Here is a 26590-nt window from a genome sequence, read left to right as displayed (position 1 = left end):
TTTTAGGCCAGCAGCTGTGGCTGGCATCTTCAGAGACTGCTGGCATGGAAAAAAGTGGGGTATATATTCTGTTGGTTGAGAGGAGGTGATTTGCATGTTCATCTGTGTATTGTTCTGTTGTTGAATGACAAGGCCTACAGGTTGTTCATTTACGTAATGATCCATTGTCTGCTGGGAAATCCTCCTGGTTTTCATTAGCACAGGCTGGGTGTTGATTTTGGTGTTTTTCAGGACTGGTAGCTTACTTTCAGGGTTTCTTCTTTCCTGTTGAAATTGTCCAGGCGTTTATGGATTTCAGTGACTTCCCTGTGCACTCTGACCTGATAGTTGTTGGCCCAACAGTATATATACCCCACTTTCTTCCATGCCAGCATTCTTTGAAGATGCCAGCCACAGCTGCTAGTGAAACGTCAGGAATAAACTCTTCTAGAACATGGCCTCATAGCCTGAAAACCCCACAAAAACTATAACTCTTGATCTTTCTGCCAGACCTGGCTCTGAACAGTTAGCTTTCAAGCAATACCTCTATGGCAGTGTTTACCTCCATTGTCGTGGGTCTCTTTCAAACTACACAATTATAGCACAGTAATGGTCCCTTAGGAGCCTGCAATGCTCCTTCCCTGTACTAGAATTCTAGTTCTCCCACCAAGCTACAAATTCCAGAAATCCACAAAATGTTCTTGAAAGGGAGATCAAAGTGCTATAGTGCTGTGTGAAAGGGAGCTTGGTCCTACCTTCTTGATAAGAGTGTTACTTAAATCATGTTGCACACAGCTGGCCTTCTTAGGTGGAGAGAGTGGCACCCTTTAGAGAGGTCACCAAACAATCCAGGAGTGGTTTGCTTCTCTCTGGTTCCTAAGCCAATACAAGCACCTTCATTACATCCTGGAAGCAGCTGATAAAGAGGTAAAAAACCCTCGTATAAGTGTCTATACCCAGTGGCTACACTATTGCCAAGGCAAATATGCAGCTAGTCTTCACAGAGCCATCCTGTCCATAAAAACACTACAGTTTGCCACCTCTGCTTTCTGCCATGTGAACCAAGTTACTGTTTTGAAAATGAAACCACTGAAGCCAGTCAGTCACTAGGGAAATCATGGCTCATGCAACATGGGGTTTTCACTTTGGTAGTCCCAGGATAAAGGAACAAATAGTAAATAGTAAATTTCAACTTATGGTACTCTTGGAAATGTGCCACACCACCCACTGACATTTCTTGTTATGGTCCCCCATATTATTATTTTTAAAGGTAACGTACAAACTCTAAAGAGCTTGGATGCAAACAAGACTCTCTCTCGCTCCAATAGTTAAATATGTAGAAAGGCTCCAGTAATTGCAGGAAGACTAAATGAATTCTGCAGCTACAGATGTGCAGCCGGAAGAAAGGTTACCCAGAATAGTTATCTCATGCTGTTGGAGAAGAAGGAGAAACACCAGATGGGGAAGGAGGAGAACCATTCCTTTGGAAACATTTGGTTAAAAGTGCAAGTATCCATCCATCCAACAGTCATTGAACATCCGGAAGGGCATGACCAACTGACATAAAATGCTCCTGGAAGCCGCTAGGACTTCAACACTTCTGTCATTGCAGGAACCACATGGCGAGGTGTTGGTCTTTTGGTCCAAAGTGCAGAGTCTCTTACTGTTCCTTTCCCATGTTATAAAACCAATGGGAACCGCAAGATGTTGGGGGATCCTGTAGGGAGTCCCATTCCTTCCCAGAGCTGCTCCTAGGTCAGTTCTGTAGTGTTAGGTGTGAGCTGTGGTGATTTCTTGACTCCAGGCTTCCATGAGTAAAGAGCAGTGGAGCAATGTCCATGGAAGGTGCAACCGAGGGAGGGATCAAGGCGCAGCTATCACTCCCCGTCAAAGACCCATACCACCCAGAGCTCTGGGGAGTAGTCAAGCTATGGAGAGAAGAGCAAGATGAAAGGAAATTCCCAATTTCCCAAGACCAAGACATATTGGGAGCAAACAGCACAAGAGCAAAGAACATTTGGCTCAACAGATGTTGGATAATGGTTCATGTCCAGGTCATTTGAAGGACTGTATTCTCCCTTATGAACCTTCCTGTGTGTTTTCAGATCTGCTGAGGAGGCCATTCTCCCTGTCCCACAACCTTCATAGACATATCTGGTGGGAACATGAGAGTGAGGTCCTTCTTAGTGGTTGCCCCCAGGTTCTGGGACTCACTTGCCAGAGAGGTTGGACTGGCTTCCTCCCTCCTCTATTTCTGTGGAGAGGTCAACGCCTTTGAGGAATGATGGTACAAGGCCTGTCCTGATCAAATAATGGTTGATTTGGTCCCACAACCTGAGGCTCACCACTTCTGTTCTACACAGAGCCATACTGTGCATTCGGTCTAGTCTGCCTCATCCCAACAGGATTGCCAGAATTAAAACTGAAAAGGGCTCCTGTCCTTTTGTCATAGAATCATAGAGTTGGAAGAGACCCTAAGGGCCATCCAAACCAACCCCATTTGGACACGCAAGGAAGACACAATCAAAGCACTCCCTGTGACAGCCGTATATTTAGCCCCTATTTGAAAATTTAGCCCCTATTTGAAAAGAAGAGGACTCCACCACACTCCAAGGCAGCACATCCCACTGTTGAACAGCTCTTAACATCAGGAAGTTCTCCCTAATGTTTAAGTGGAATCTCTTTTCTTATAGTTTGAATCCATTGTTGCATGTCTTAATCTGTGCAGCAGCAAATAAGCTTGCTCTACCCTCATGACACCCCTTTAAATATTTCAACATAGCTATCATGTCCCCTTTTACCTTCACTTCTTCAGGCTAAACATACCCAACTTCCTGCACTGTTCCTCCTAGGGCATGTTTTCTAGACTTTTCACTGTTTTGGTTGCCCTCATCTGGACCCATTTAAAGGCCATGTAGAAGAGGGAATTTCAGCAGAAGTTGCTTCTTACCTGGCAGTGTGACAAGCAATTCCTGCTGAAATTCCCTGTTCTATGCAATGATTAAAGGGACAGAAGTGTCTCCAGTTTACACTCTGGCAACCCTAAACTGATTTCCTGCCAGGAAGAATCCTAAGGCCCAGTTTCTCCCCATCCAGGGTTGCAATTAACCACCTTACCTTCCTCCGCCAAGCCTGGGCAGGTCATCGTCGCTGTCATACCGTCTTGGATTGTCAAAGAAGTAGGCTCGGGAACTGTAACTGTGGCTGTTGACCATTCCAGCAGGTGCCTGTTGGGTTAAGAGGGGGAGAGACATAAATGGAAAGTGCTGGAGGGGAGAAGAAATGAACAGAATAGGAGTTCATCAAAGGAAGATCTGGTCATTTTTGTGTGGTGAGAAAGTAGAAAAGGACCACCTTTAGAGTCCTTCCAACCTTGGTTTCCATTATTTTCAGCATCTGCAGCGTGGCCTCATTTTTGTGATGCCTCCTTCTTCTGACCCCATGCATCAGTGCTGAACAAGAGTGTGTGCCCACTAAAATTCATGGGACATTTCCATGTAACTTGAAGGTGTGCCTGAACTTTTCAGATTTAGAATAGACATTTTAAAAGCTGTTTCACCAGCAGCCATAACTCTGGAGGGAGATGGCCCAACCAAAATCTGCTGACCAATATGAACTCAAGGCATCTCTTCCTCCACTTCTTGACCAAAAGATTGCTGGAAGCAGAGAGGTAAAATTTCCAGAAATTCTGAAGTCATGTTTAAAAACAAAACACACAAGCAAACAAACCAAAGCAGACACTTTTTGAAAAAATGCACCTGAAAGTCACTTCTTTATTTTGTTGTTTCTGTTGTAGGTTTGTGGTTCCTTCCACTAAAGCAAACCCATCATAAGTTGTTTGTTTGTTTTTTTGGCAAGATTTATTCAGAGAAGGCTTGGCCTTTTCTGAAGCTGAAAAGTGTGACTTGCTCAAGATCACCAAGTGGATTCCCATGGCTGAGTGGGGATTTGAAACCTGGTCTCTAGAGTCACTGTCCAACACTCAAAAGATGGCTCCATCCTGGCTCTCAGCGTTTCATGCATTTTATGTTTGGAAACTTGTGTATACCTTAGCCTGGCATAAAGTGATCATGTTTGACATATTAGAAATATAATTTATTTTCTGAAATTTAATTTTTCTAACACATGGAGCTGGATCCCAACTTGGAAGGAACACCTGAACTATGAGAAACAGCTTTGCTTTCAACAATTTATGAGGAGCAGGCAAAACAATGCAACAAAAACAGAAGAAACCATCCATGTTAATAAAGCAGAGAATGTGATTGTGTTGCTTCTAGTCCTCCATTGTGTTGGGCAGACATGAACCACTTCTTTCCGCAAAAAAGCCAAGGAAAGGGAAACAGGATCAGAAATTCCACGGATGTGAGATGCTGTACTTAAGTCTTACTTAAGTCTTCCTGCTGCATAGTTTTGAGAAATAAAGTGGCTACAGCTTATATATAAACATCTAAATATTTCATTCCTCTTTCTGCAAGAATATATCCCATAAACAATTGAATTTTTTTTTGTTTAAGGGAAAAAATGTTTTTTTCCATAAAGCATTTTTTATTTGAGCAGGCTTTTAATAGATAAATCATGTCAGGTTGGCTTTTCTATGGAGCGTGTGCTTTAGTTATTTTTGAAAAAAACTTTTGTGTATTTTAATGTAATTTTATACCGTTTTACTTAGATGATTTTGTTTTTAAATTTTGATTGTAAAATTTTAAAAATATTTTTATCTGGGTGTCTGTCATCTTGGTCCCTTTTCTAGGAGAAAGGTGGCACACAAATGAAATAAATAAATAACACCCCCCCCCCTCATTTTTTGTTTCCTCCCCACTCTAGGTCTTCATATCTCTAACTGGAGGCCCAGAACAGGAAGGATGAAGCTGATCCCTTTGCTGGGAAAGGCTATGATTACTTTTAGCTTTGAGCTTCAAAGCTGGAGGTGGGCAGGCAAGCAAGCAATTGAGACCCTGAAAAACCAGTTTACCGAAGGCCCAAGCAGGACTGATTTATTTGCATGCAGACTGCCTTGCCCCCTTTGGACCTATCCTTAGTTCAACCTTTTCCCAGGCACTGGAACTTTGCCTGGTCAGGAACACTAGGAATCAAGCTATACAGCTACATGGCCTTCCTACAAGGAGAAATCTGAAATCATGGAAATCTGGAGCTGAGCACAGCTTTGTTTTGGATCCCCACCTCCCACCCACCCTATTATCCAATGATCTCAAAGCAGTGAGCACATACACGGGTCTCTTCCCACTTTTCACAACAACCCGGCAAGGTAGGCCAGGTGGAATAAAATGACTGCCCAATAATACTCCACAGCACTCCTAGGCTCAGTGAGGACTTCAAAACTAGCTTTCCCATGTCCTAGTCCAAGGATGGGTAGATTGCAGCCCCTGGACCACCTGTGCTCACCAGTCCCCTGGATCACCTGAGGTCCTGGTCCCCTGGATCACCTGTGCTACATGCTCCCCGGTCCCTTGTATTACCTGTGGTTCGTGGTTCCCTGGATCACCTGTGGTCCATGGGCCCCTGAATCCCTCTACCAGTTCCCCCAAGCTCACCAATTTAAAAAAAGCCCAGATTGCTGTCATTTTTGGACAATATTTGCCCCCAAACCACACAGCAAGCCCCATCCAAATGTGTGACAACATACACACAAAATACCCGTACTACTCCTGAATGCCTTTGCAGTCATTCTCAAAATGGCAACACAAACAGCCATTTTGGGAAGGACGCAGAGGGAAATGGATGTATTTGGCTTGGAGTATGTAGGAGTCCCACCAGAGGTCTGGAGGAGGGGAACTGGCCACTAGCCCCCTACACTCGTCCATCCCTGGTCTAGTCCAATGTTCTGACAGTGAAGGGTGGCCTATGGATATTGTCTGATGACAATTTCCAACCTTCTTCACCAATGGCTATGCTACCTAGAGATGATGGGAGTCTCAGTCCAATATTTATTTATTTCATTTATCATCCCCCTCCCCCAAAATTGGGACCCAAGGTGGCGTCCAGAAATAGTAATCATTTTCAAAGACTCATTTTTTAAAAAAAAAAGATGGATAAAACATCCCAGCAAGAAGCTCCCCTGCTTATATGTTAAAAGCCTGCTTAAATAAATGGTCTTTGACTGTAGGTGAAAGGAGAGTAGAGAGGGGGCCAGCCTTGCCTGTTGTGGAAGGGAGTGCCAAAGGTTGGGAGCAGGCACCAAGAAGGCTCTGTCCTGTTCTCACCAAATGAGCCTATGACAGCAGCAGGACTGAGAGAAAGCCTTCCCTTGTAGTTCTTGGGATTCTGGCAGGTTCGTAGAGGGGATACAGTCTTTCAGATAGTCTGGACTTAAACCATAAATGTCCTAGCCAGTACAGTCGTTCATATACTCTTGGGCCAAAGCCATATGTCTCTTAGCCAACACGTGCTTTCAGAAAGTCTGGGCCTAAGCCATATAGATCTTAGCCAGTATGATCTTTCAAATAGTCTGGACCTAAGCCATATAGGTCTTAGCCAACATGTATTGATATCAAATATGTCTTACCCAACTCAGACTTTCAGATAGTCTTGACCCAAGTCATATAGATCTTAGGAGTGCAGTTTTTCAGACATTCTGGACATAAGCCATATAGATCTTACCCAGTACAGTCTTTCAGATGTTCTGGGCTTAAGCCATATAGATCTTACCCAGTACAGTCTTTCAGATGGTCTGGGCCTAAGCCATATAGACCTTAGCCAGTATGGTCTTTCAGATAGACCTAAGCTGTACAGGTCTTAGCCAATCCAGTTTTTCAGATAGTCTGAATCTAAGCCATATAGAGCTTTTTAGGTCATGACTAGCACTTGAATTGTGCCTAGAAACGAATCGGCAGCCAGTGAAGCTGTTTGAACAAGTGAATTATACACTTCCATGCTGAGGGCTGAGTTTTACTCACCTTTGCACAAATGACAGAATACTGTAAGAGCCCTGCCTAAAACACTTTAAATTATTCTTCCTTCAATACAGCATAATATCATCTCTGTGCATTAGTATACCAGCACTACAGCAAATAAATCCCATGGTGTCCCACTTTTGCAGCCATATCCAAAGGAGAGGTCAAGGGACCAAATCCCTCTAGAATCTTTCCATAAATATTATTCATGCAACTAAATAAATTATGGACTGCAATTTTTAAAAAAGTGGCTTGGGGATGTTCCCCTCTCAGGATAATTTCTGGTGCATTTTAATTTCCTTTCCAAATCTGCTTCATTACTCTGGGTGCTTGCTTCATATATAAACGGAAAACCAAGAAAAATGAAGAAAAATCCCATTCTGCCATACCAAATTCTGCGTCAGTCGCTGTGCTCTGAAAAACAGGACCACAAATACGGTTGGGACAAACTCCCAGAGGAAAAGCACCACCCCAAAGACCACGTACTCTTCGCTGGTGACGTCTTCCCCTCGAACCTACAGGAACAGGAATGAAGTGATCAAGGCTAGAAAATTAAGGGTGTAGGCAAGAACATAAATTTCAAAGACAGGCTATTTCGATGCATCATGTGTAGAGGTGCCAATGTAGATTGCTCAAAAGCTGAGGATAGAACAGTAGGTATCATCTCAACAGAGGGTCACCTTTTATTTCACATATGTGTATATGTTGTTCTCTCTCTCTCTCTCTTTTTTTTTGCAAATTCCCAAAGCAGCCTCAAACATACATGATGTATTAGGACAAAATAAAAATAACAGAGTGAGAGACCATGTGTTGTAATGGTTTGAAACCAGGGTTCAAATCCCTGCTCAGCCATGGAGTCCTCTGGGTGACCTCAGACAAGTTTCACCCTTTCTCAGCCTCAGAGGGCAAACTCCCTCTGAAAAAATCATGCCAAGAAATGGTGGTAATACACTGAACATGGAAGGCCAGTATGGTGTAGTGGTTTGAGTGTTGGACTATGACTCTGGAGATCAGGGTTCAAATGTCAATTTGGCCATATAAACCCACTGGGTGACCTTGGGCAAGTCACATTTTCTCAGCCTTACAGGATGGCAATGACAAACCCCCTCTGAAGAAACTTGTCTAGAAAACCCCATGATATGTTTGCCTTAGGCTTGTCATAAGTTGGAAATGACTTGAAGGCACAGAAAAACAAAAATAGCAGAAACCAATTTGTTCACAAACAACACCCAGCTGGAACACCATGTCTTACAGAATCACCATGGACTCCAGGTATTTTCAGGCTTGGTTCAAGATCTGGCCCTAACCTTGAAATGTGTTTTTTCCCCCCAGGCAAGCATTCTCTGAAGATGCCAGCCACAGATGATGGCAAAACGTCAGGAAGAAACTCTTCTAGAACATGGCCACATAGCCTGAAAAACCCACAAAAAACTTGAAATGTGTCTTAGAAAAAGAGCAAAGCTTGGAAACGTGTTCTTTGTTTGAACTACACCTCAAAGCCACGTTGGCCTGGGGACACTGGGAGTTCTAGTCCAAGAAAGCAACGTTTCTAGCTGATCACATTTTTTTATTGTGGAAAGTCTCAACTGAGCCATGTCCAGCAGATCTTATCACACCGGATGATTAAAGCGGAAGATATGGGAGAGTGTCCCACAGATCAGAAGCAGAGCACATGCTCAAGAAAGCTTTTATTTCAACACTCTGTTGCACTGCCATTAAAGAGAAGTCCTGAGCTAATGAGGGAAGGAGCAGATGAGAGAAAGAGCCTCATGTCCTGAAGCTTAAATAATAAAATAAATAAAACTTTTATTTGTATCCTGCTTTTCTGTACTAGACGATCAAAGAAGCTCACAACATATTAAAATCCACATTTACAACATTGTATCCCAAATCCCCCCCCAAAACAGGATTAAACATGTTACAATTAAAATATCTATTAAAACAGAATAAAAAAGAAAGAAAATATATACAATATGACAAGGACAGAGCGGTGGGCTAATACATGATGTGGGGGGCAGTCATTCTGTGGCTGGGCACTTTTTATTCAGGAAAGGCCTGCTGGAAGAGATCTGTCTTGACAGCTTTTTTAAAGCTGTCTAAGGCGCTTTACAGAGTGCCCAAAAAGGGCGGTCTGCCGGTGCTGTCATTTGCTGCGTGCAGGAGCCCCAGCAGCCAAACCGCGCGACTCCTCCGCGCAACAAAAAGAAACTGCAAAATGCAACTTCTTCTTTTGGCGCCCTTATGACGCCGCAAGGCACCATTGGTGCACTTGCGCCATCATAATGGTGCCGAGACATGCGGATGCTAAGCGTCCACTACGTCAAAATGGCGGCACCCATGTAGAATGGGCGCCGCCATTTTGTACATGCTCAGTGCGTACTAGGGTTAGGGGCATCCAGAAAGGACGCCTCTAACCCTAGAACGTGCCGCGCATGTACTTTCCGTCCGTGCGGAACGGGCCTAAGATGGCAATTTGACGGACCTCGTCCGGCAGGCCGTTGCATAGTTTGGGAACAATTGCAGAAGCTTGCAATAGATACAGTGCTGAGCCAGAATGATAAGAAGAAACATTGAGTTAAAAGGGACCACAAAGGCCAGCTAGTCCAACCCACTGCCATGCAGGAAGATGCAATTTAAAAAGTTGCCCATTCAACTGTAGTTTAGGTTCAGACCTCCAAAGGAGAAGAGTCCACCACCCTCCAAGGCAGCATGTTCCACTGCCAACAGTTCTTACTGTCAGGAAGCTTTTCCTAATATTTAGTTAGGTGGAATCTCTTGTCTTGTAACTTGAAGCCAGTCTCTGGAGCAGCAGAAAACCAGCTTGCACTACCAGACACCTGCACTGAGGCACAAATGCAATAGCCCTCTCTTGGTGACTGAGATACATTGCCTCTGATGCTAAGGGTGGCATGCTGCAACAATGAGCTGCCCGAAATAGCCTTACTTTCCATGGATCAGGTGGTTCATAGGCACAGGCAGAAAACTCCTTGAACTAAGTCTTTCCAAACTACACTACTATGATTTCCCTTTAACTGCTACAGCTGCATCCTATATAATTTTGGGATTTTCAATTTAGGGAGGGATACATCAGACCTCTTATCCAGGGAGCTTCAGTGCCTCCCCAAATTACAAATCCCAGGACTCCACTGGGATATTGCACTGGAATCACAATGCTATAACAGCACAATGTGAATGGCATCTAGAACAGGCATACCTCACTGGGTTCTCCCACCTATGTATATCCTGCTTTCCTTCAAGCACGGTTTAACTGCCATGGCTCAACACTATGGAATTTGGCATTTGTAGTTTTGTGAGATATTTAGCCTTCTCTGTCAGAGAGCTTTGGTGCCATAACAAGCAAACCCAGAATCCCACAGGATGGAGTCACAGCAGCTAAAGCAGTGTCAAACTGTGTTAACTCAGCAGTGTGGCAGCAGCCTACAAAACCATCTCTCTGTTTTTACTCTTTCACGGGAGACTTTTTAAAAGGGAATCATATCACGTTAGAGATGTGGTTCTGGCTTATGTGTGTCATCCCTGATTTTGTAGGAAGTTAAAAAACTTGCGGCTCAAGGGGCCTTCATTACCTTATCTGAAAGGCTGTCCCAGCCATAGTTGAAGGGACTGGGCACATGCTCCGGAGAAACAGCTACTGCCACCAAGTTGTAAAACGCCCTTGAAGTGTACAGGAGGATGACGACCGAACCGACGAGGAGAGCTTGGCAAACAGATGTGCCCTAGTTTAAAAACACACACATATACAAGGGGCATTAAAAATATAACAGGCTAGTAGACAGATCTATCCCTCTTAAGTGGTTGTTTTATGTTGGGTAAATCGTTCACAGGGAACTGAACCAGAAAAGATGCATATTTTTAACTCATCTTTTAAATATTTGAGCATGCTGAGTTCATGAAGCCACAGAGAAGGTACCTCTGTGGCAGGCTGAATACTGGAAACGTGCTTCTTGCAAATCCATCAGTTGAACGAATGCAGCTGGAAACAGATGGGCCAGTGACTTCCATCAGGTAGACAAGCAACTGCTTGAAGGCTTTGGACAGGGAAGATGTGCAATGGCAGCTGGTGGGTTCTGTGTCAGTGGGGCAATGAATCCATTCCAACTTTTAGTCCGAATATCACAGGAGCTATCCAAGATGCTGATACACTGCCCCCATTGGTTCAGCACCATGTACTGTTCCTTTTATATTTAAAGTAAAACCTGAAATGGGCTCATTACCCTGTTGACAAAGGAGCCATCATACTGGGGACTGGAAAGACATGTTCACAAATATTTCTGCGATTCCATTCATCATCCATCATCCTCATCGAGAAATAAATTTTATTATTATTACTATTGTTATCATCACCATCGACTCTTCTCCTTTTCTCCAAACATGGAACTTAAAGGGCACACAACTTAAAACAAGTACAATAAGACTAAAACTGAAGTCAGTACTGTTTGCAATATTAAAATGACTTAAAACATACCACCAAAAAGGATAAAAGTAGTTTAAAACAGTTCAATAAAAAGGATATAGCACCCCTTAAAGTCCTTAAAAAATAATTCTAAATTCTCAAAGCCTGACGGAATTAAAAAAGTTATTGCCTACTGGCAGAAGGAGAGCAAGGATGGGACCATTCAGGCCTCCCTAGGGAGGGCATTCCAATCTTGGGGCAACCACCAAGAAAGCCCTTTCTTTGCTTTCTACAAGCCATGCCTGCAAAGATGCTGTCATGGAGAGAAGGGCCTTTTCGGAGGACATCAGAGACCATGAAGACTTATTTTATGCACTTTATTGCTTTAACCCCAGAGATGATCCTTCCAAATTACCATGCCTGCTTGATTCAAACTCCCCTTGCCCTATTTCACCTTATGCCTTTTAAGTGAAAGAGATATAACCATCCATTATGAAGCCAAGCCCTCCCTCCAGTCCATCTGCCTTGGTCCAGGCCTTGGAGGTAGAGAGGAACTGCTGGACCTCTAACCCTTTCCCTCCACCACTCCCTTCTCCTTCTGTGTCATGTCTTTTTAGATTGTAAGCCCGAGGGCAGGGAACCATCTAATTAAAAAGATTGTATGTACAGCGCTGTGTAAATTTACAGTGCTTCATAAATAAAGGGTAATAATAATAATAATAACAACAACAATATCTTTGCCATCTCCTTCACAAATTCTTCCTCAAAGCCTAGTTTCTGGAGATTTAGCACTGTAAGTTTTTTGGAACCACAACTTAAAGAACAACAACCAACTACCCCAAACCATCCAGATGGCTGACCACATTCCTGGAGTTTGGATTTCTTTTTGATAATTCAGAGAAAATTACAGCCAGCAATTGCCCAACCAACCAAAAATCTTGCAGACTAACGGTCCAAAACACACTGCAGAAATAATCCAGTTTGAGACTGCTTTAACTGCCCTGGCTCAATGCTAGGGAATTCTGGGAATTGTAGTTTTGTGAGACAATTAGCCTTCTCTGTCAGAGAAATCTGGTGCTGCAATAAACTACAGTTCCCAGGATTCCCTAGCACTGAGGGCAGTTAAAGCGGTCTCAAACTGGATTGTTTTTGCAGTGTGTTTTGGATCCACATCTCCCAGAAGAATCCTAGAAGATGTAGTTCAAAAAAGTAACTTTTCATGCTCTGCACTTTACTTAACTACCCCCCCCCCCAAACTTTATTCCAACTGGAATTGTCTTTGCTCCCATTTACTACCCCACATTTCTTACTCTTTCTGCCATCTCCTTGGCTGCAAAATTTTAAGCAAGCCACACTTCAGGGGTAGAAACCTGTCTGTTCTGGTTTATATTAAATCTGCAAAGTACTATGCATATTGATGGTGATCTATAAATAATCCACACTTGCTAATCCATGCAGTGTACTCAGAAGTGCTTCAAGTTGACAGTTTTTGCAGAAGAGGCTCTCAACCAAAGCATCCCTGACAGATGGACATCTTTTTGGTTTGCTCTTGGATTCACGTTCTATAAAGTGAGAGCTACCATGCTACAAAGAGTTGTTCTGGGGATTAAGTCTGCAGAAGTTCTCTGCTCATCAAAGAACAAAGCAGATAAATATTCATGAAAAGTGAAGTTGAAGGCTTTCATGGCCACCATCCATAGCTTTTTCTGGGTTTTTGGACTATGTGGCCATGTTCTAGAAGAGTTTCTTCCTGATGTTTAGCTGGCATCTGTGGCTGGCATCTTCAGAGAATGGATTCTCTGCTGGCAGCATCTGCCACAGATGCTGGTGAAACGTAAGGAGTAAACTCATCTAGAATATGGTTACATAACCCCCAAAACCCACAAAAACTATTCATGAAAAGATTAAGGTGAGCCGCTTCACAAAAAGGTTTTCCCTGGGGAAAGGAGAATGCTCCTAATTCTAGGTCCTTAGAAGCCAAGAAGCAAAACTGGCTTACATGGAGTCCTATATACACCAGCTTTCCAGTCCTCCTAGGTGGAAATATGCCAGCTGTAAGACCATTACTAGGGCGCTAAGTCCCAATGGCTACAGTGAACTTATTTAGGACACTTAGGATTCAAGTAAGCTGGCTAATATTGATTCAGGTCATTGGTCCATGGATCCCAATATTGTCAATTTTGACTGGTAGCCATGGCTCTCATGTTTTCAGCCAGGATTTCATAGACTCACAGAGCTGGAAGAGGCCTCATGAGCCATGCAGTCTAATGCAGGATCTCCAGCTAAAGCATCCCAAGAAATAGAAATCCAGCTTCTTTTGGAAGACATCCTGAGAAGGAGACCCCACCATCTCTCCAGGCAGTTGGTTCCATTGCCACCCAATGTCAAGAAGTTACTTCTCATGTTCAATCAAAATCTTTCTCTGTGAGCCTGTCAACTTACGGCAACCTCATGAATTTCATAGATGATTTTGCCAGTTCCTTTTTCTGAAATATAGCCTACAGCACCTGGCATTAATTGGTAGGCTTCCATCCAAGTACTAACCTGAGTTGACCCTGCTTGGCTTCAAAGATGAGATCTGATGCTTTAAGGGTATTTATGCCTCCCTCAAACAAATCTACCCTCCTGTAAGTTCAGAACCTGGTGCTAATCTCTGAGGCTGCAGAGAACAGACCTGCCCTCTCCTCTCTGTGAAAGCCCTTGAGATATTTGACAAATGCAGTCATATCACCCCTCAACCTTCTCTTCAACAAGCTGAACTTGCCCAGCTCATTCAACCTTTCCTCATGTTTTCTTCTCCATACCTCTTATCATTCTTGTTGCCCTTTGAACCTGCTCCAACTTGTCTCTATCTTTCTCAAAATGAGGTGCCCACAACTGAACACAGTACTCCAGATGAATCCTGATCAGCACTGAATACAGTGGGACTATTACGTACCTAGACATAGAAATTATGCTTCTATTTTTTCCCTTGCCTTATCTGGGAACACTGGGGTTTGAATCCAGGATCTTCTGCATTCAAGGCATGTGCTCTGTCACTGAACTATGATATTCACCTCCTTCTATCTCATCTTAGCTTCTAGTAGCACAGCCCAAGCCTCAAACCCCTGGCTGGGGTGCTACCAGGAAGGTTCTTCTATCATGAATCCAATTTAAGGAAGATAATTTCTCTTCCCCTTTCAAAAACGTGATTGTTGTCTGTTGTTATCTGCCTTTGAGTCAACCTCGACTCATGGTGACCCAATGAGACATCTTTCAAGCCCCCTTTGTCTTCCATTGCTCTACTCAGGTCCTGCAGGATCAGGCCCAGGGTCTCCTTGATAAAGTCTATCCATCTGGTCTGTGGTCTTTTCTTCTTTGTACACTTTTCCTAGCATTACTGTCTTTTCTAGTGAGGCTTATGACATGGCCAAAGTAAAACAGCTAATTTTGTCATCTTGGTTTCAAGGGAGAGTTCAGGCTCTCCCTGAATTCTCAAAAGCCATTTGTTGGTCTTTTTAGCCATCTACAGTATTCTCAGCACTCTTCTCCAGCACCACATCTCAAATGAGTTGATTTTCTTTCTGTCGGCTTTCTTCACTGTCCAGCTCTTGCATCTGTATATGTGATGTGGAATATGATGGCTTAGATGAGCCTCACTTTAGTGTCCAGAGTTTTATCTTTACTGGATGGCCCTTGTGATCTCTTCCAATTCTACGATTCTATGATCTTGTCCAATTCCCTCGACTTTGACTCACGGGGAGACCAGGTGGATGAGAGATCACCAAATCCTCCTGTTCTCCACAGTTCTGCTCAAGTCTTGTACATTCATGCCCATGACCTCCCTAATTAAGTCCATCCATCCAGTCTTCCTTTCTTTCTAACTTTCCTAGCATTATTGTCTTTTCTAGTGAGTCATGATTTCTCATGATGTGGCCAAAGTACAGAAGTCTCAATTTGATCATCTTGCCTTACAGGATGGTTTCAGGCTTGATCTGTTCAAGGACCCATTTGTTTGTATTTTTGGCTGTCTGCAGTATCCTCAGTACTCTTTGCCAGCACCATATCTCAAATTTTGTTTCTCTTGGCTTTCTTCACTTTCCAGCTCTCACGTCCATACAAATGTGATATTCCACATGAATACTCAGTCGGAAGAAAAATCAGTCACCCTCCACCCCATGCAGCTGCCTTTCCCTCAATTTAGGGACAAGATGAAATAATGGAAGTAGAAAGGTAAGGAAACTCGGAAATATTGTGAATGCCCACCCCAGAATCCCTATCAGTATCCCATCAGCAAATTTGTCACTGGCAATCTTGTGTGTGACAATAACAAGCTAAATTTCACATAAGAATTTGAACACGCCAACAGATCTTCACAATTAAGAAAACGCCATCTCAGTGCAATTCTGTGTGTTTATATACAGGTTCTCTTATAATCCCAAATACAAAACCTTTTTCATGGGTGGCTGAGACAATGGTATCTTTGCTTTCTGATGGTTCAGTGTATATAAACTTTGTTTCCTACACAAAATTATAAAAAATATTATGTACAAAATTACCTTCAAGATAAATGAATTTCTTGTTCAGATTTGGATCCCATCTCCAAGATACCCCATTATAGAGATGCAAATATTCCAAAATTCAAACAACAAAAAAATCCTAAATCTAAAACACTTCTGTTCCCAACCATTTTGGATAAGGGAGATTTAACTTGCACATACATTTAGGAGCAGAACCCTAAAACTTGTCCATTTCTTCCACTGTTTCCTTGGCCTTGCTTTCACCCTAAATCCAACAGGAGAAAAGGGGCATACACTTTCCAGAAGGGTACTCACATTTTGTTGCAACAAACCCCTGAACAAATCTTAGGGTATTTTAAAAGATGAAGTATACCATAAGAATTTATGCCAAAATTAATTTGCTAGCCTTTAAGGAGCCAACAGACACAAGGTTTTTTGTGGATTTCAGTCCACTTTATCGGATGCAGCAGCTGCACTAGCTGAACAATTTTGGAAGTGTAATCCAACCCCCTGCCCCAAAAACTCAGTATATTTCCAAGCTTCACTTTCAACTTGGGGGCTTTTTCAGGGATGGAATGCAAGCAGAATTTCTTTAATGTAACAAAATAGAACCAGAAGATGAAAACATTTTAAAACATGCATTTCCTCCATTTGAGACGAGGACATTTTAACGGAAGAATATGTGCTCCCTTACCTTGGACTCGAGGTAAACATTTGCAGAAGACATTTTGGACAGTTTGCACATGCAGCAAGCAAGCAGGATGGTAGAGAGGATGAAAAGGCTGTCATTGATCAAGGCCCAGGTGAAAATGGTCCACCTTAGCTGATCTTCTGGCACATCGTCGCGTGCTAACAAGGCGCACGTCAAGTTCACAAAGATGAAGAGGAGGGTGGTGAATATGGAGCCCATGTACAAGAGTGCCCTGGAAAGGGAAGTGTTTGCTATCAATAGGGATAGAAATAAATATTTGAAAATAAAATAGTTGTAAAACATTTTTCTCTGGCAAGGAAAATCCTGGACTTAGAAATATCTTTGCAGTTTGAGGATTACTTTGCACAAAATTTTCAGTCTTTTTGACAGATGGCAGAAAAAAACAAACACCATAATGCAATTTTGGGCAGAATCAGTTACAAGATGCAAATACTCTTTTTGAAAACTGCACTTGGAAGAAAACTGCTGTAAGTATTTGGGCTTTCCTTTGAAAACAAAGTAAATAAAGAGCTGCATTCCTAGTATTAACAGAGTCTAAAAGGACAGTTTTTTTTTTGTTCCTTGATACTAGTTTTGTTTCTTTCCTATTCCTGGTTCATTTCTGTATTTCAATATCTTGAGGTTTTTATTTTACAATGCATACATCATCGTTTGCTTACTCTGTGGAAATGGACACAATTAAGGAGAAAAGACAGCTTGAGTCTCATATTGGGATGCAAGATATTAATTATTAATAAAATAAGAACAATCTGATGGATTAAGAGATCATATAAATTAAGTTAATCATAATAAGGCTCTATCTGGCTTTAAACTTTTTTGGTTACATAGGGCCGTTGGTATCCCCTGGGTTTTGGTTCCAAACCCTGCTGTGGAAACCAAAATGTATGAATGTTCAAGTTCCACTAAATAGAATGGTGTCGTAAAAGAGTGTCCTTTATATAAAATGGCAAAATCAAGGTTTGTTTATTGGAATTTTTGTTTCTTGTTTGGAATATTTTCAGCCATAGGTGAAGAATCTGTGGATGCTCAGGGCCACCTGCATTTATCAATTGGATTTTAAGAATGGCTACTGAGTTAAAATTAATACAAAGAGAAATATTAGATAACAGAGAAATGTTGGATTGTTTAGAATTAGTGTATTTGTAGTTATTGTTAGGAGTGTATTTGATAAGGAATATAATAGAGAATTGGAGGAAAATGGGGTTGAGAATAAAGGGGGATGTTAGTTTATCAGCAGTCGTTTTTGGAATAACATCAGCTAAAATACACATCAGTTTAAAAGGACATACACACAATTTAATAGGATAAGACCTACACATATTTTAAAAATCCACATTTAAAATTGTCTGGATAAGCCTGCCAGAAGAGACTGGTCTTCACTGCTCTTTTAAATCAGCCAGTGTATTCAGCTGTTGAATCTCTTCTGGCAGGTCATTCCACAGTCTGGGGCGGCTGAAGAAAACGTCCTCTAGCTGACAGGTGGCAACCTAATCGAGGCTGATTTATGGTTTTTGAAAATATAGAGATGAAGCAGAAATTAAAAACAATAAAATAATTAAGAGTATCACACTAATCAAGCAATTAAAGTCAACCACAATAATAAATAATCAGTTTAATAGAGTAAAACTCCTCTGAGGTTATACTTACTTGTATCTGTTGAATTCAGCAGCACACTTGACTTTGAAGATGACCTATTGAGAAAGACAACATTCTTATTTTTTCTTGCATGTTGGGGGTTGTTTATTGCATCATACAAACACAAACAGCATAAACACAAGCCATTTTCAGAGGAAACAAGAAAAGGCAGCTTAAACTGTATCAAAACCAACCAAATCCACAGAGTATGTATTCCATTCCAACAGTGACTTTTAGGTGCCTCTGGGTGCTTAATAGCAAAGATCTATGGCAGTACCTAACCCAGGAAACATCCAGTGGTAGCCGTGATTTACTGGTAGCAAATCCAGTAACATCAAAGATCCACCAAACAACGATACCTTTATTGGGAAAACCAAAATGCACAACATACATTATAGGTCTTGGTGGTTTCCAGACCTTCCATCATTTTAATATGTAGAGAGATGTTGTAGCACCTTTGAGACTAACTGAAAGAAGTTGGCAGCATTAGCTTTCATAGACTTAAGTCACTTTCATCACATGCATTCCTCAGATGCATTGTTCAAATGCATCTGTGGAAGTAGACTTAAGTCTATGAAAGCTCATGCTGCCAATTTTTTTCTTTCAGTTATTAGTCTCAAAGGTGCTCCAAGATCTCTTTACCTTTATCTTTGAATTTCATCATTTTGGTCACTATCTTCTGGACACGCTCCAGCCTGCAAATATCCTTTTTGATTGGTAGTGCCCAGAATTGGACACAATATTCCAGGTGAGGCCTGAGCAAAATATTCCTGATACAGTTAGTCCCCTCCACACTATTTCTAAAAACTATGCAGCTGGTAAACATTAAGACTGAAGTACAGCCAGCCCTCTATGTCCATGGATTCAAGTGTCCACAGCTTGAAAATATTTTTAAAAATTAAAAAGAAACCCTGATTTTGCCATTTTATATAAGGGACACAATTTTACTAATATATTTTACAAATATATTTAATGGGATTTGAACATCCACAGATTTTGTTATCCACGGTGGGTCCTGAAACCAAGCCCTAGCAAATACCAAGGACTCACTGTATTCATTTCCATTCCAGAGAAAAACAATGTATAACTCAGATAAATAAATCAAGACTAGTAAAGGATTTCATATCACTGTAATTCCTGGTCCTGGTTTCTTTTTATCATTTCCTTCTCATGGCAATGCGGGTTTGTTGGCTTTGCACCATGGAGGCTAGAGGAGACAAAATTTCATTGTTTCATCAAAATCAATGCCTTCTTCTTTTCAAAATGTGTTTGTATGTCTGCTGCTACATTAGTAAAAGCAGAGATTCCTTACAGCTGTACACTGTACCACTATTTGTGACAACATTTAAAAAAATTAATTCACTTTGTATTTTCCTGAGTAAACTGTATCTTTGATTAATCTAACATACTATTTTTATGCTATGTCAAGGGAGACATTGTGCTGTTTATGTCTCTAAACTGACTTTCCATCTATAAAGGGTGACCATGTTGCATTTCCCCCATGAAACTCCTCATCTTTACAAGGGGTGGGGAATAATGGAGAAGATAAAATAGTGATGTAAAAAAAACTTTAAAGCCATAGAGGGGGATTGCCCCCCCTTTTGTCCCATGGCTTCAAAATTTCTGGAAATTTTACCAGTAGATGCATACTACATCAGTAGAAATATAGTGTCTAGATCAAGGGAAGTAATAGTGACACACCTGGAATACTGTGTCCAATTCTGGGCACCACAACTCAAAAAGGATGTGGAGAAACTGGAGCGCATCCAAAGGAGGGTGACTAACATGGCGAAGGGCCTGGAAGCCGTGCGTTATGAGGAATGCCTTAGGGAGCTGGGGATGTTTAGCCTGGAGAATAGAAGGTGAAGGGGTGATATGATAGCCTCGTTTAGGTATCTGAAAGGGTGTCATATTGAGGATGGAACAAGCTTATTTTCTGCTGCTCTAAGGAATAGGACCCAGAGCAATGGATTCAAACTACTGGAAAAGAGATTCCTGCTCAACATTAGGAAGAACTTTTTGACTGTAAGAGCTGTTCAACAGTGGAAGACACTCTCTCTGAGGATGGTGGACTCCCTTTCTTTGGAGGTTTCTAAATGAAGGCTGGATGGCCATCTGTAGGGAGTGCTTTAATTGAGAGTTCCTGCATGTCAGAATGGGGTTGGACCGGATGGCTCTTGTGGTCTCTTCCAACTCTGTGATTGTATGATGGACACTGTGCCCCAATTAATGGAGGTTAGAACTGTGTTGGCTTTTGGGCTGTTTCATTACATCAGAGAAGTCTAGGAGATGGTTTGGGGGAAAGGGAAATTAGGCAATTTTCACTCTGCAAAGTGTTTTTGCCTGTGTTCAGCTTTAAATTCTGACTTGCAGTCCTGGTTCTCTATTTAGGTTCAAAAATACACTAAACGGGCATTGCTGGTTGGCATGAGTGGTTGTGGTTTCTGCTTATTGACCCCATGGCACGCTCAATCTGTAAAATGACGTACCTTTTTCATGAGTCACGTCTTTAAGATCAGTCCCATTTCCACACTGTGTATCAGAGTGGGAATCACACAGCTCTCTAGATGTCATTGCATTGCACATCCCAGAATTCCTCACCACTGGTTGGCTAGGGAGGATGGGACCAGCAGTCCCACAAATACCTGCTGGACTGCACAATAACCCCTACTGTACATGTGTCCTGTGAAATGTTTAACAGCAACTGCTAGCTGGGGATGATGGGAATAGGAGTTCAACATAATGAGAGGATGCCAAGGTGGTGAAGGCTGCCTTAGCAGATCAAAAAGCTCTGTCTGGTCTTAAGACAAACTGCTTGCTCCCAAGAAGCTCTGCTTTGTGGGATGTAATCCACCTGCTTTTTTACAAATAGCTCTTGAGAGCTCCAAGCAACAAAATGACTCTTCAGAGACTACTGAAATCCCTGCCTCACAAGGAAGAACAAAGAAATAGAGTCCTGACGGCAGGAATAAAACCCAAAGGGAGCAGTTGCTGCTGTGCGCCTTAAGTCATTCCAACCTATGGCAACCTAAGGCAAACCTATCATGGGTTTTTCTTGACACATTTCTTTAGAGGAAGTTTGCCATTGCTGTCCTCTGAAGCTGAGAGAGTGCGACTTGCCTAAGGTCATCCAGTGGGTTTCATGGCTCAGCAGAGAGTCAAACACTGGTCTCCAGAGTCTCATAACACTGTGCCATGCTGGCTCTCTAAACACATGACTCTTCCATGGGAACTTGCTTATTTTTCAAATGCTATGCTTGGAGACAGCAAAAGGAAGAACAAGGAAATCCTAAGAGAGACAGTGTGGTGTAATAGTTTGAGCTTGGGCAGGTCACACTCTCTCAACTTCACAGGGTGCCAATGACAAACCGCCTTGAAGAAACTTGCCAAGAAAAACCTGCATATGTTCACCTTAGGGTCACTATAAGCCGGAAATGACTTGAAGGCACACAACAAGCAAGCCTGAGCTCATTTTCTGACTGTCTTCCTACATGTCCTGACTACTATTTGTTTGAATTCCTCTTTGGTGATTGCCCCCCCGTTTTCTTGTATATGTCCCTTTGAAATCTTAGCTCAACTGAAAGTTCTTTAGACATCCGTTCTGGTTTCTTTAGACACCTTCCAATTTTCCTCCTCATTGGAAAGGCCGGTTTACAGCTGAACATTAAGAACGCAAAAATAAATGATTAAAGGCGATTTAAATAACTTTAATGTAGACAATGAAGACATTGAGAGTTAAAAATTCTCCACATTTTGGCGGAGTCATAAATCAGAATAGAGGCTGCAGTCAAGAAATCAGAAGACGATTAGGAATGGGAAGGGCGGCTATGAAAGAACCAGACAAGATCTTGAAGTGCAAAGATGTATCACTGGAATTAGGATTGTCCATGCCATCGTATTTCCCATTTCTATGTATGGCTGGGAAAGCTGGAAAATAAAGAAAGCGGATAGGAAGAAAATCAATTCAAAGGAGGAGAGTTATGTGGATACCCTGAACTACTAAGAAAACCAATAAATGGGACCTAGAGCAAACATGAGCCAGCATGGATGATGGTTTGAGCACTGGACTATTACTCTGGGGACCAGGGGTCAATTCCCAGTTTGGCCATCAAACCAACTGGGCAGCCTTGGACATGTCACATGTTCTCAGCCTCAGGGGAAGGCAAAGGCAAACCTCCTCTGAATAAATCTTGCCAAGTAAACCCCATGATAGGGTCTCCATAAATCAGAAACTATTTGAAGGCACATGCCAACAAGAACAGCAGCAGCAAACAAAGCCTGAACGCTCCCTAGAAGCCAAGATGATAAACCGAGACTGTTGTACTTTGGACATATCATGGGAAGGGACAACTCACTAGAGAAGGCAGTAGGGAAAGAGGAAGACCACATTCGAAATGGATAGATCCAATTGAAGAAGCCACAGATGACTTTGGTCCAAAACACACTGCACAAATAATCCAGTTTGAGACCACTTTAACTGCCCTGGCTCAATGCTAGGGAATCCTGGGAACTCTAATTCCCTAGCACTCAGAAAGGGCAGTTAAATCACTCACAAACTGGATTGTTTCTGCAGTGTGTTTTGGACCTTTGCAAGACCTGAGGATAGAGGGACTTGGAGGTCTCTCATCATGAACTCAAAGTCAGCATTCCAGCAGATTTGGAAAAGGCAGCTAGGGTTTACAGACTGTGTATGACACTACCCCTATGAACTGCCCTTGTCTCTTCCTCCCCTCCTCTTTGTAAAGCCGGTATGATACTTTGCAGTCCAATACCTTCTGCATAGTTATTTGGATATTAAGTCCCACAGCGCTCAGCGGGGCTTACGACCAAGTTTTAAGTGCAGAAAAGAAACACAGCCCCAAAGCTGTTATTCTTTATGCAAGCGAACTGCAAGCTATAAAGGTTTATTATTCCCACTTCAATCTTTTATTTCCAATGTTAGCGATTTTCCTTTTTTAAAAGGCTGGGAGCATCCGTGCTTATTTTTAAATGGTAAGCCGAGGAGCTTTCTGGCTCGCGTCATGTGAACACCACACCCCCCAAGAAATGGATGAAATCATTGTTGACACCGCATCCGAAAATGACAGGACAAATCTGCAGCAAAGGGCGAGAAGGTTTGTCTACAGGTTTGCTCAAGACCTGACCGATAAACACTATTCTCGCCTCCTGCAAAAAAAGAAAGAAGAAAAAAAAGAACTGCAGGAAAGAAGATGCAAACAGTTGCTAAAAATACAAAGTGCACCCCATTCTGTTTTTAAAAAAGGAAAGGCGTGTCTAATTGAATTCATGCAAGGGGTAGGTTCAGATCCAAGGGTTCAATTATCACATGTGTTTTTGCCCAGGAGTAAGTCCCATAGGATGATGCACCCCTGCATTCCAAGTAAATATAAGAATTGCACCACAAGAGGCTTCAAAACATCTGACTTTCAAGCTGGGGCTTGGAAGGTTGTTGTTTTTGTTCCAAAAGGGACACAAACGGAGATGTCAAAGGACAACGTATGGGGTTTGAAAACAAGAGATCAACAAGACCCGCAGTCGAGGTGCAGATCGCAAGAAATCCATCCAGGAGCAAGGAAAACACTTCACACCAGTATTTCAGTATTGATCTATGCAACACCAGGAGGCAAAAGGACTTGGGAATTAAAAGGGAGCTGTTTGTTCGGTTGAAAAGAAACAATGGTGGTTGTGAGGGGGGTGAAGATAAAATATATTTATATTGGAAAAGAAAGATGATATTACAGGAATGAGGCAAAAAAGGAAGAAATTGGTGGGAGGGGAAGGCACTGGCAACAATAGGAGGAGGGAGGAGAAGCTCCCAAGCAATGAAGTAATGCTCGAGAGCAGCGCTTTCTCCAGCTGAGCCAGCGCCAGCATTGCTATTCTGTGTCTACATCTCCATCATCTAGAAAGGAGGAAAGATGCAAGTGGTACCTTGAAGCCAAACCCATTCATTGCAGCATTAGCTCAGTAAGACTCCAGTTCACTTCTTCAGACAGGAGCCTAGTAAGGCTCATGTCAAAATAAGACAGCTTAGTCCAGGGAAGTTTGCATCCATACTGCAGAAATATTCTGGCTTGAGAACAGATGAACTGCCCTGGCTCCAAGCATGGAATTCTGGGAATGGTGGTTTGTTGTGGTCTCAAACCATATTATTTCTGCAGTGTGGATGCAGCTGATGAAGAGTCCTGTTGACACCTGGAAGACTTGTTGATTTATTTCTGCATCTGCTTTCCCCCTGCCTCCGAAAGAAGAGGACTGGAGCCAACACAAAGCTTCTGTGGAAGTCAACTAGTCAGGCTTCAGGGTGTCGCAGAACGTATTTATTCCTGCACCAGCTTTGCAGGACTCCTGTCCCACCCTCCGAAGGAATGGTCTGGAGCCCACAAAAAACATCTGCTGGAATAAACTGGTGAGCCTTCACAGTGTCACCGAATGCCAATGTGTGTGTTGTGTGCCTTCAAGTCGTTTCCAACTTAGGACAACGCTATGGTGACCCTATCATGTTGTTTTTTTGGCCAGGCTTGTTCTGAGGAGGTTTGCCATTGCCTTCCCTTGAGGCTGAGAGAGTATGACTTGTCCAAGGTCACCAAGGGGTTTCTATGGGTGAGCTGGGAATCAAACCCTGGTCTCCAGAGTTGCACTCCAACACTCAGACCTGTATAGAATCATAGAGTTGGAAGAGATAGCAAGGGCCCTGATCCAGTCCAACCCCTTTATTCTGCCATGCAGGAACTCCATTGACAGATGGCCATCCAGCCTCTGCTTTAAGACCTCCAAGGAAAGAGACTCTACTGCACTTCAAGGAAGGAGTGTGTTCCTCTGTCAAACAGCCCTGACTCTCAGGACGTTCCTCCTAATGTGGAGCTGGAATCTCTTTTCCTGGAGCTTGCATCCATTGCTCCATTGGGTCCTGTTCTCTGGAGCAGCAGAAAACAAGCTTGCTCCCTCCTCAAGATGACATCTTTTCTCAACATCCTTTTTAAATTGTGGTTCCCAGAACTGGTGCTGGTCCTCCTGAATGCCATCCCATTGACTTCTCTATTACCAGCCCTAAATGAACTGGGGCTTGTGAAAGCGTCTTGCTGGAATGAAACTGTGCCCTTTCCCAGGGACCAAGGGCTCCTTTCTTTGCTCCTTGAAGCTAACTCAGCAGATGCCCTTCCTGGCCATTTTCCTGTACCTCTCCTGCATGTTTTTACAGCCAAGGCAGGCATCGCCCCCAGCAAAGACTGCCTCTGTGGAAAGCTCTAAGAGACCAGGGTTCAAATGCCAGCTGGACCATTAAACCCGCCGGGTGCCCTTGGGCAGGAAGCCACACTCTCTCAGCCTCAGGGGAAGGCGATGGCAAACCCCTGGCCCAGAAAACCCCAGAACAGGTTCGCTTTAGGGTCGCCGTCGGCTGGAAAAGACTTGAAGGCACACAACAAAAAGAAACAATGTGTGTATAGGAAGGTATATGGGAATCCTATCTATGAAACCACAACAAGAAAGCAGCTCAAAGGCACGCAATAAACAACAACGCAACCTTGAAGAAGGAGAAGGAAAGAGGGGGAGAGATGAATGGGTCTTTGTTGCTGGAGGAGAGGAAAGGAGGCATCCGTCCCGGGGCTCTTCTCTGGAGCAGAGGCACCCAAATGGGGTAAACAAGCCCGAGGGAGGCGGGCCTGGGCTGAGGGCATCGGGAGGGAGGGGGCTGCTTATGGCACAAGCCCTTGCATTGCCCACTCTCTGCGGGCGCTTCCCTTTGCAGACACGCGTGTTTCTTCCTTGCAGGTGCCTCTCCCTTTGGAATACACGCGTCTGCCGTTCTCTGCTTTAGGGACGCGCCTGCTTTTTGTGCCTCTCTGCCTGCCCTTTCCTTACATATACACACGTGCGCCTGTCTTGGCATATAGGCGTCCTTTTGCACACGTGTCTTCCCTCCACACGTGTGTGTTTCTACATACCTATCTGCCTGCCCTTCCCTCACACACATCTCTCTGTCTGTCTTCTTGCACGGAGCCGGTCCCTTTGCCCCGTGCCTTCGCCCATCCATCCACCTGTCCCTGGGTCCTTTCTTACCTGGGCGAAGTAGAGGTTGAGGAGGGCGAGGGAGGCGAAGAGCAGCGAGGCCGGCGCGGGGCCCAGAAGCAGCCAGCGGGGCGTGGGCGGGAGGCGGGCGAGGGCGAAGGCGCAGCGGAGGGCGCGGAGGGCGGCCCAGAGCAAGCCCACGAAGAGCGCCGCGCTCCGGCAGCTCAGCCTCCGCGCCTGGCTCCGCCGGCAGAGCAGCAGCCACAGCTGCCAGTAGGCGAAGGCGAAGAGGCCCAGGCACAGCGCCGCCTGCGCCGCCGGAACCCAGACGCACGGCGCCCACATCGCCCCCAGCCTTCATGGGCCCCTCAGGCCGCCGTCCTCCCCGCCTTGTCGCTGCTTCCTCGCCCACAGAAACAAAAATCAGCTG

The 26590-nt window shown here is 43.4% G+C and overlaps 1 protein-coding gene across 1 annotated transcript; it reads right to left on the bottom strand.

The window, feature by feature from the left end:
• Window positions 1–357: 357 nt before the first annotated feature.
• Window positions 358–26590, bottom strand: GPR137C (G protein-coupled receptor 137C). The gene is made up of 7 exons (XM_042441232.1): window positions 26212–26590; window positions 18163–18206; window positions 16498–16726; window positions 10478–10627; window positions 7280–7405; window positions 3097–3206; window positions 358–1907 (listed from the first exon to the last, which is right to left on the bottom strand). Exons 1-7 carry the CDS (start codon window positions 26503–26505, stop codon window positions 1736–1738), a joined length of 1125 nt encoding a protein of 374 aa, XP_042297166.1. The 5' UTR covers window positions 26506–26590; the 3' UTR covers window positions 358–1735.

The sequence above is a fragment of the Sceloporus undulatus genome, chromosome 1 (assembly GCF_019175285.1).
Source record: "Sceloporus undulatus isolate JIND9_A2432 ecotype Alabama chromosome 1, SceUnd_v1.1, whole genome shotgun sequence".
Lineage (NCBI taxonomy): Eukaryota > Metazoa > Chordata > Lepidosauria > Squamata > Phrynosomatidae > Sceloporus > Sceloporus undulatus.
This window is presented reverse-complemented; position numbering and strand designations above follow the sequence as displayed.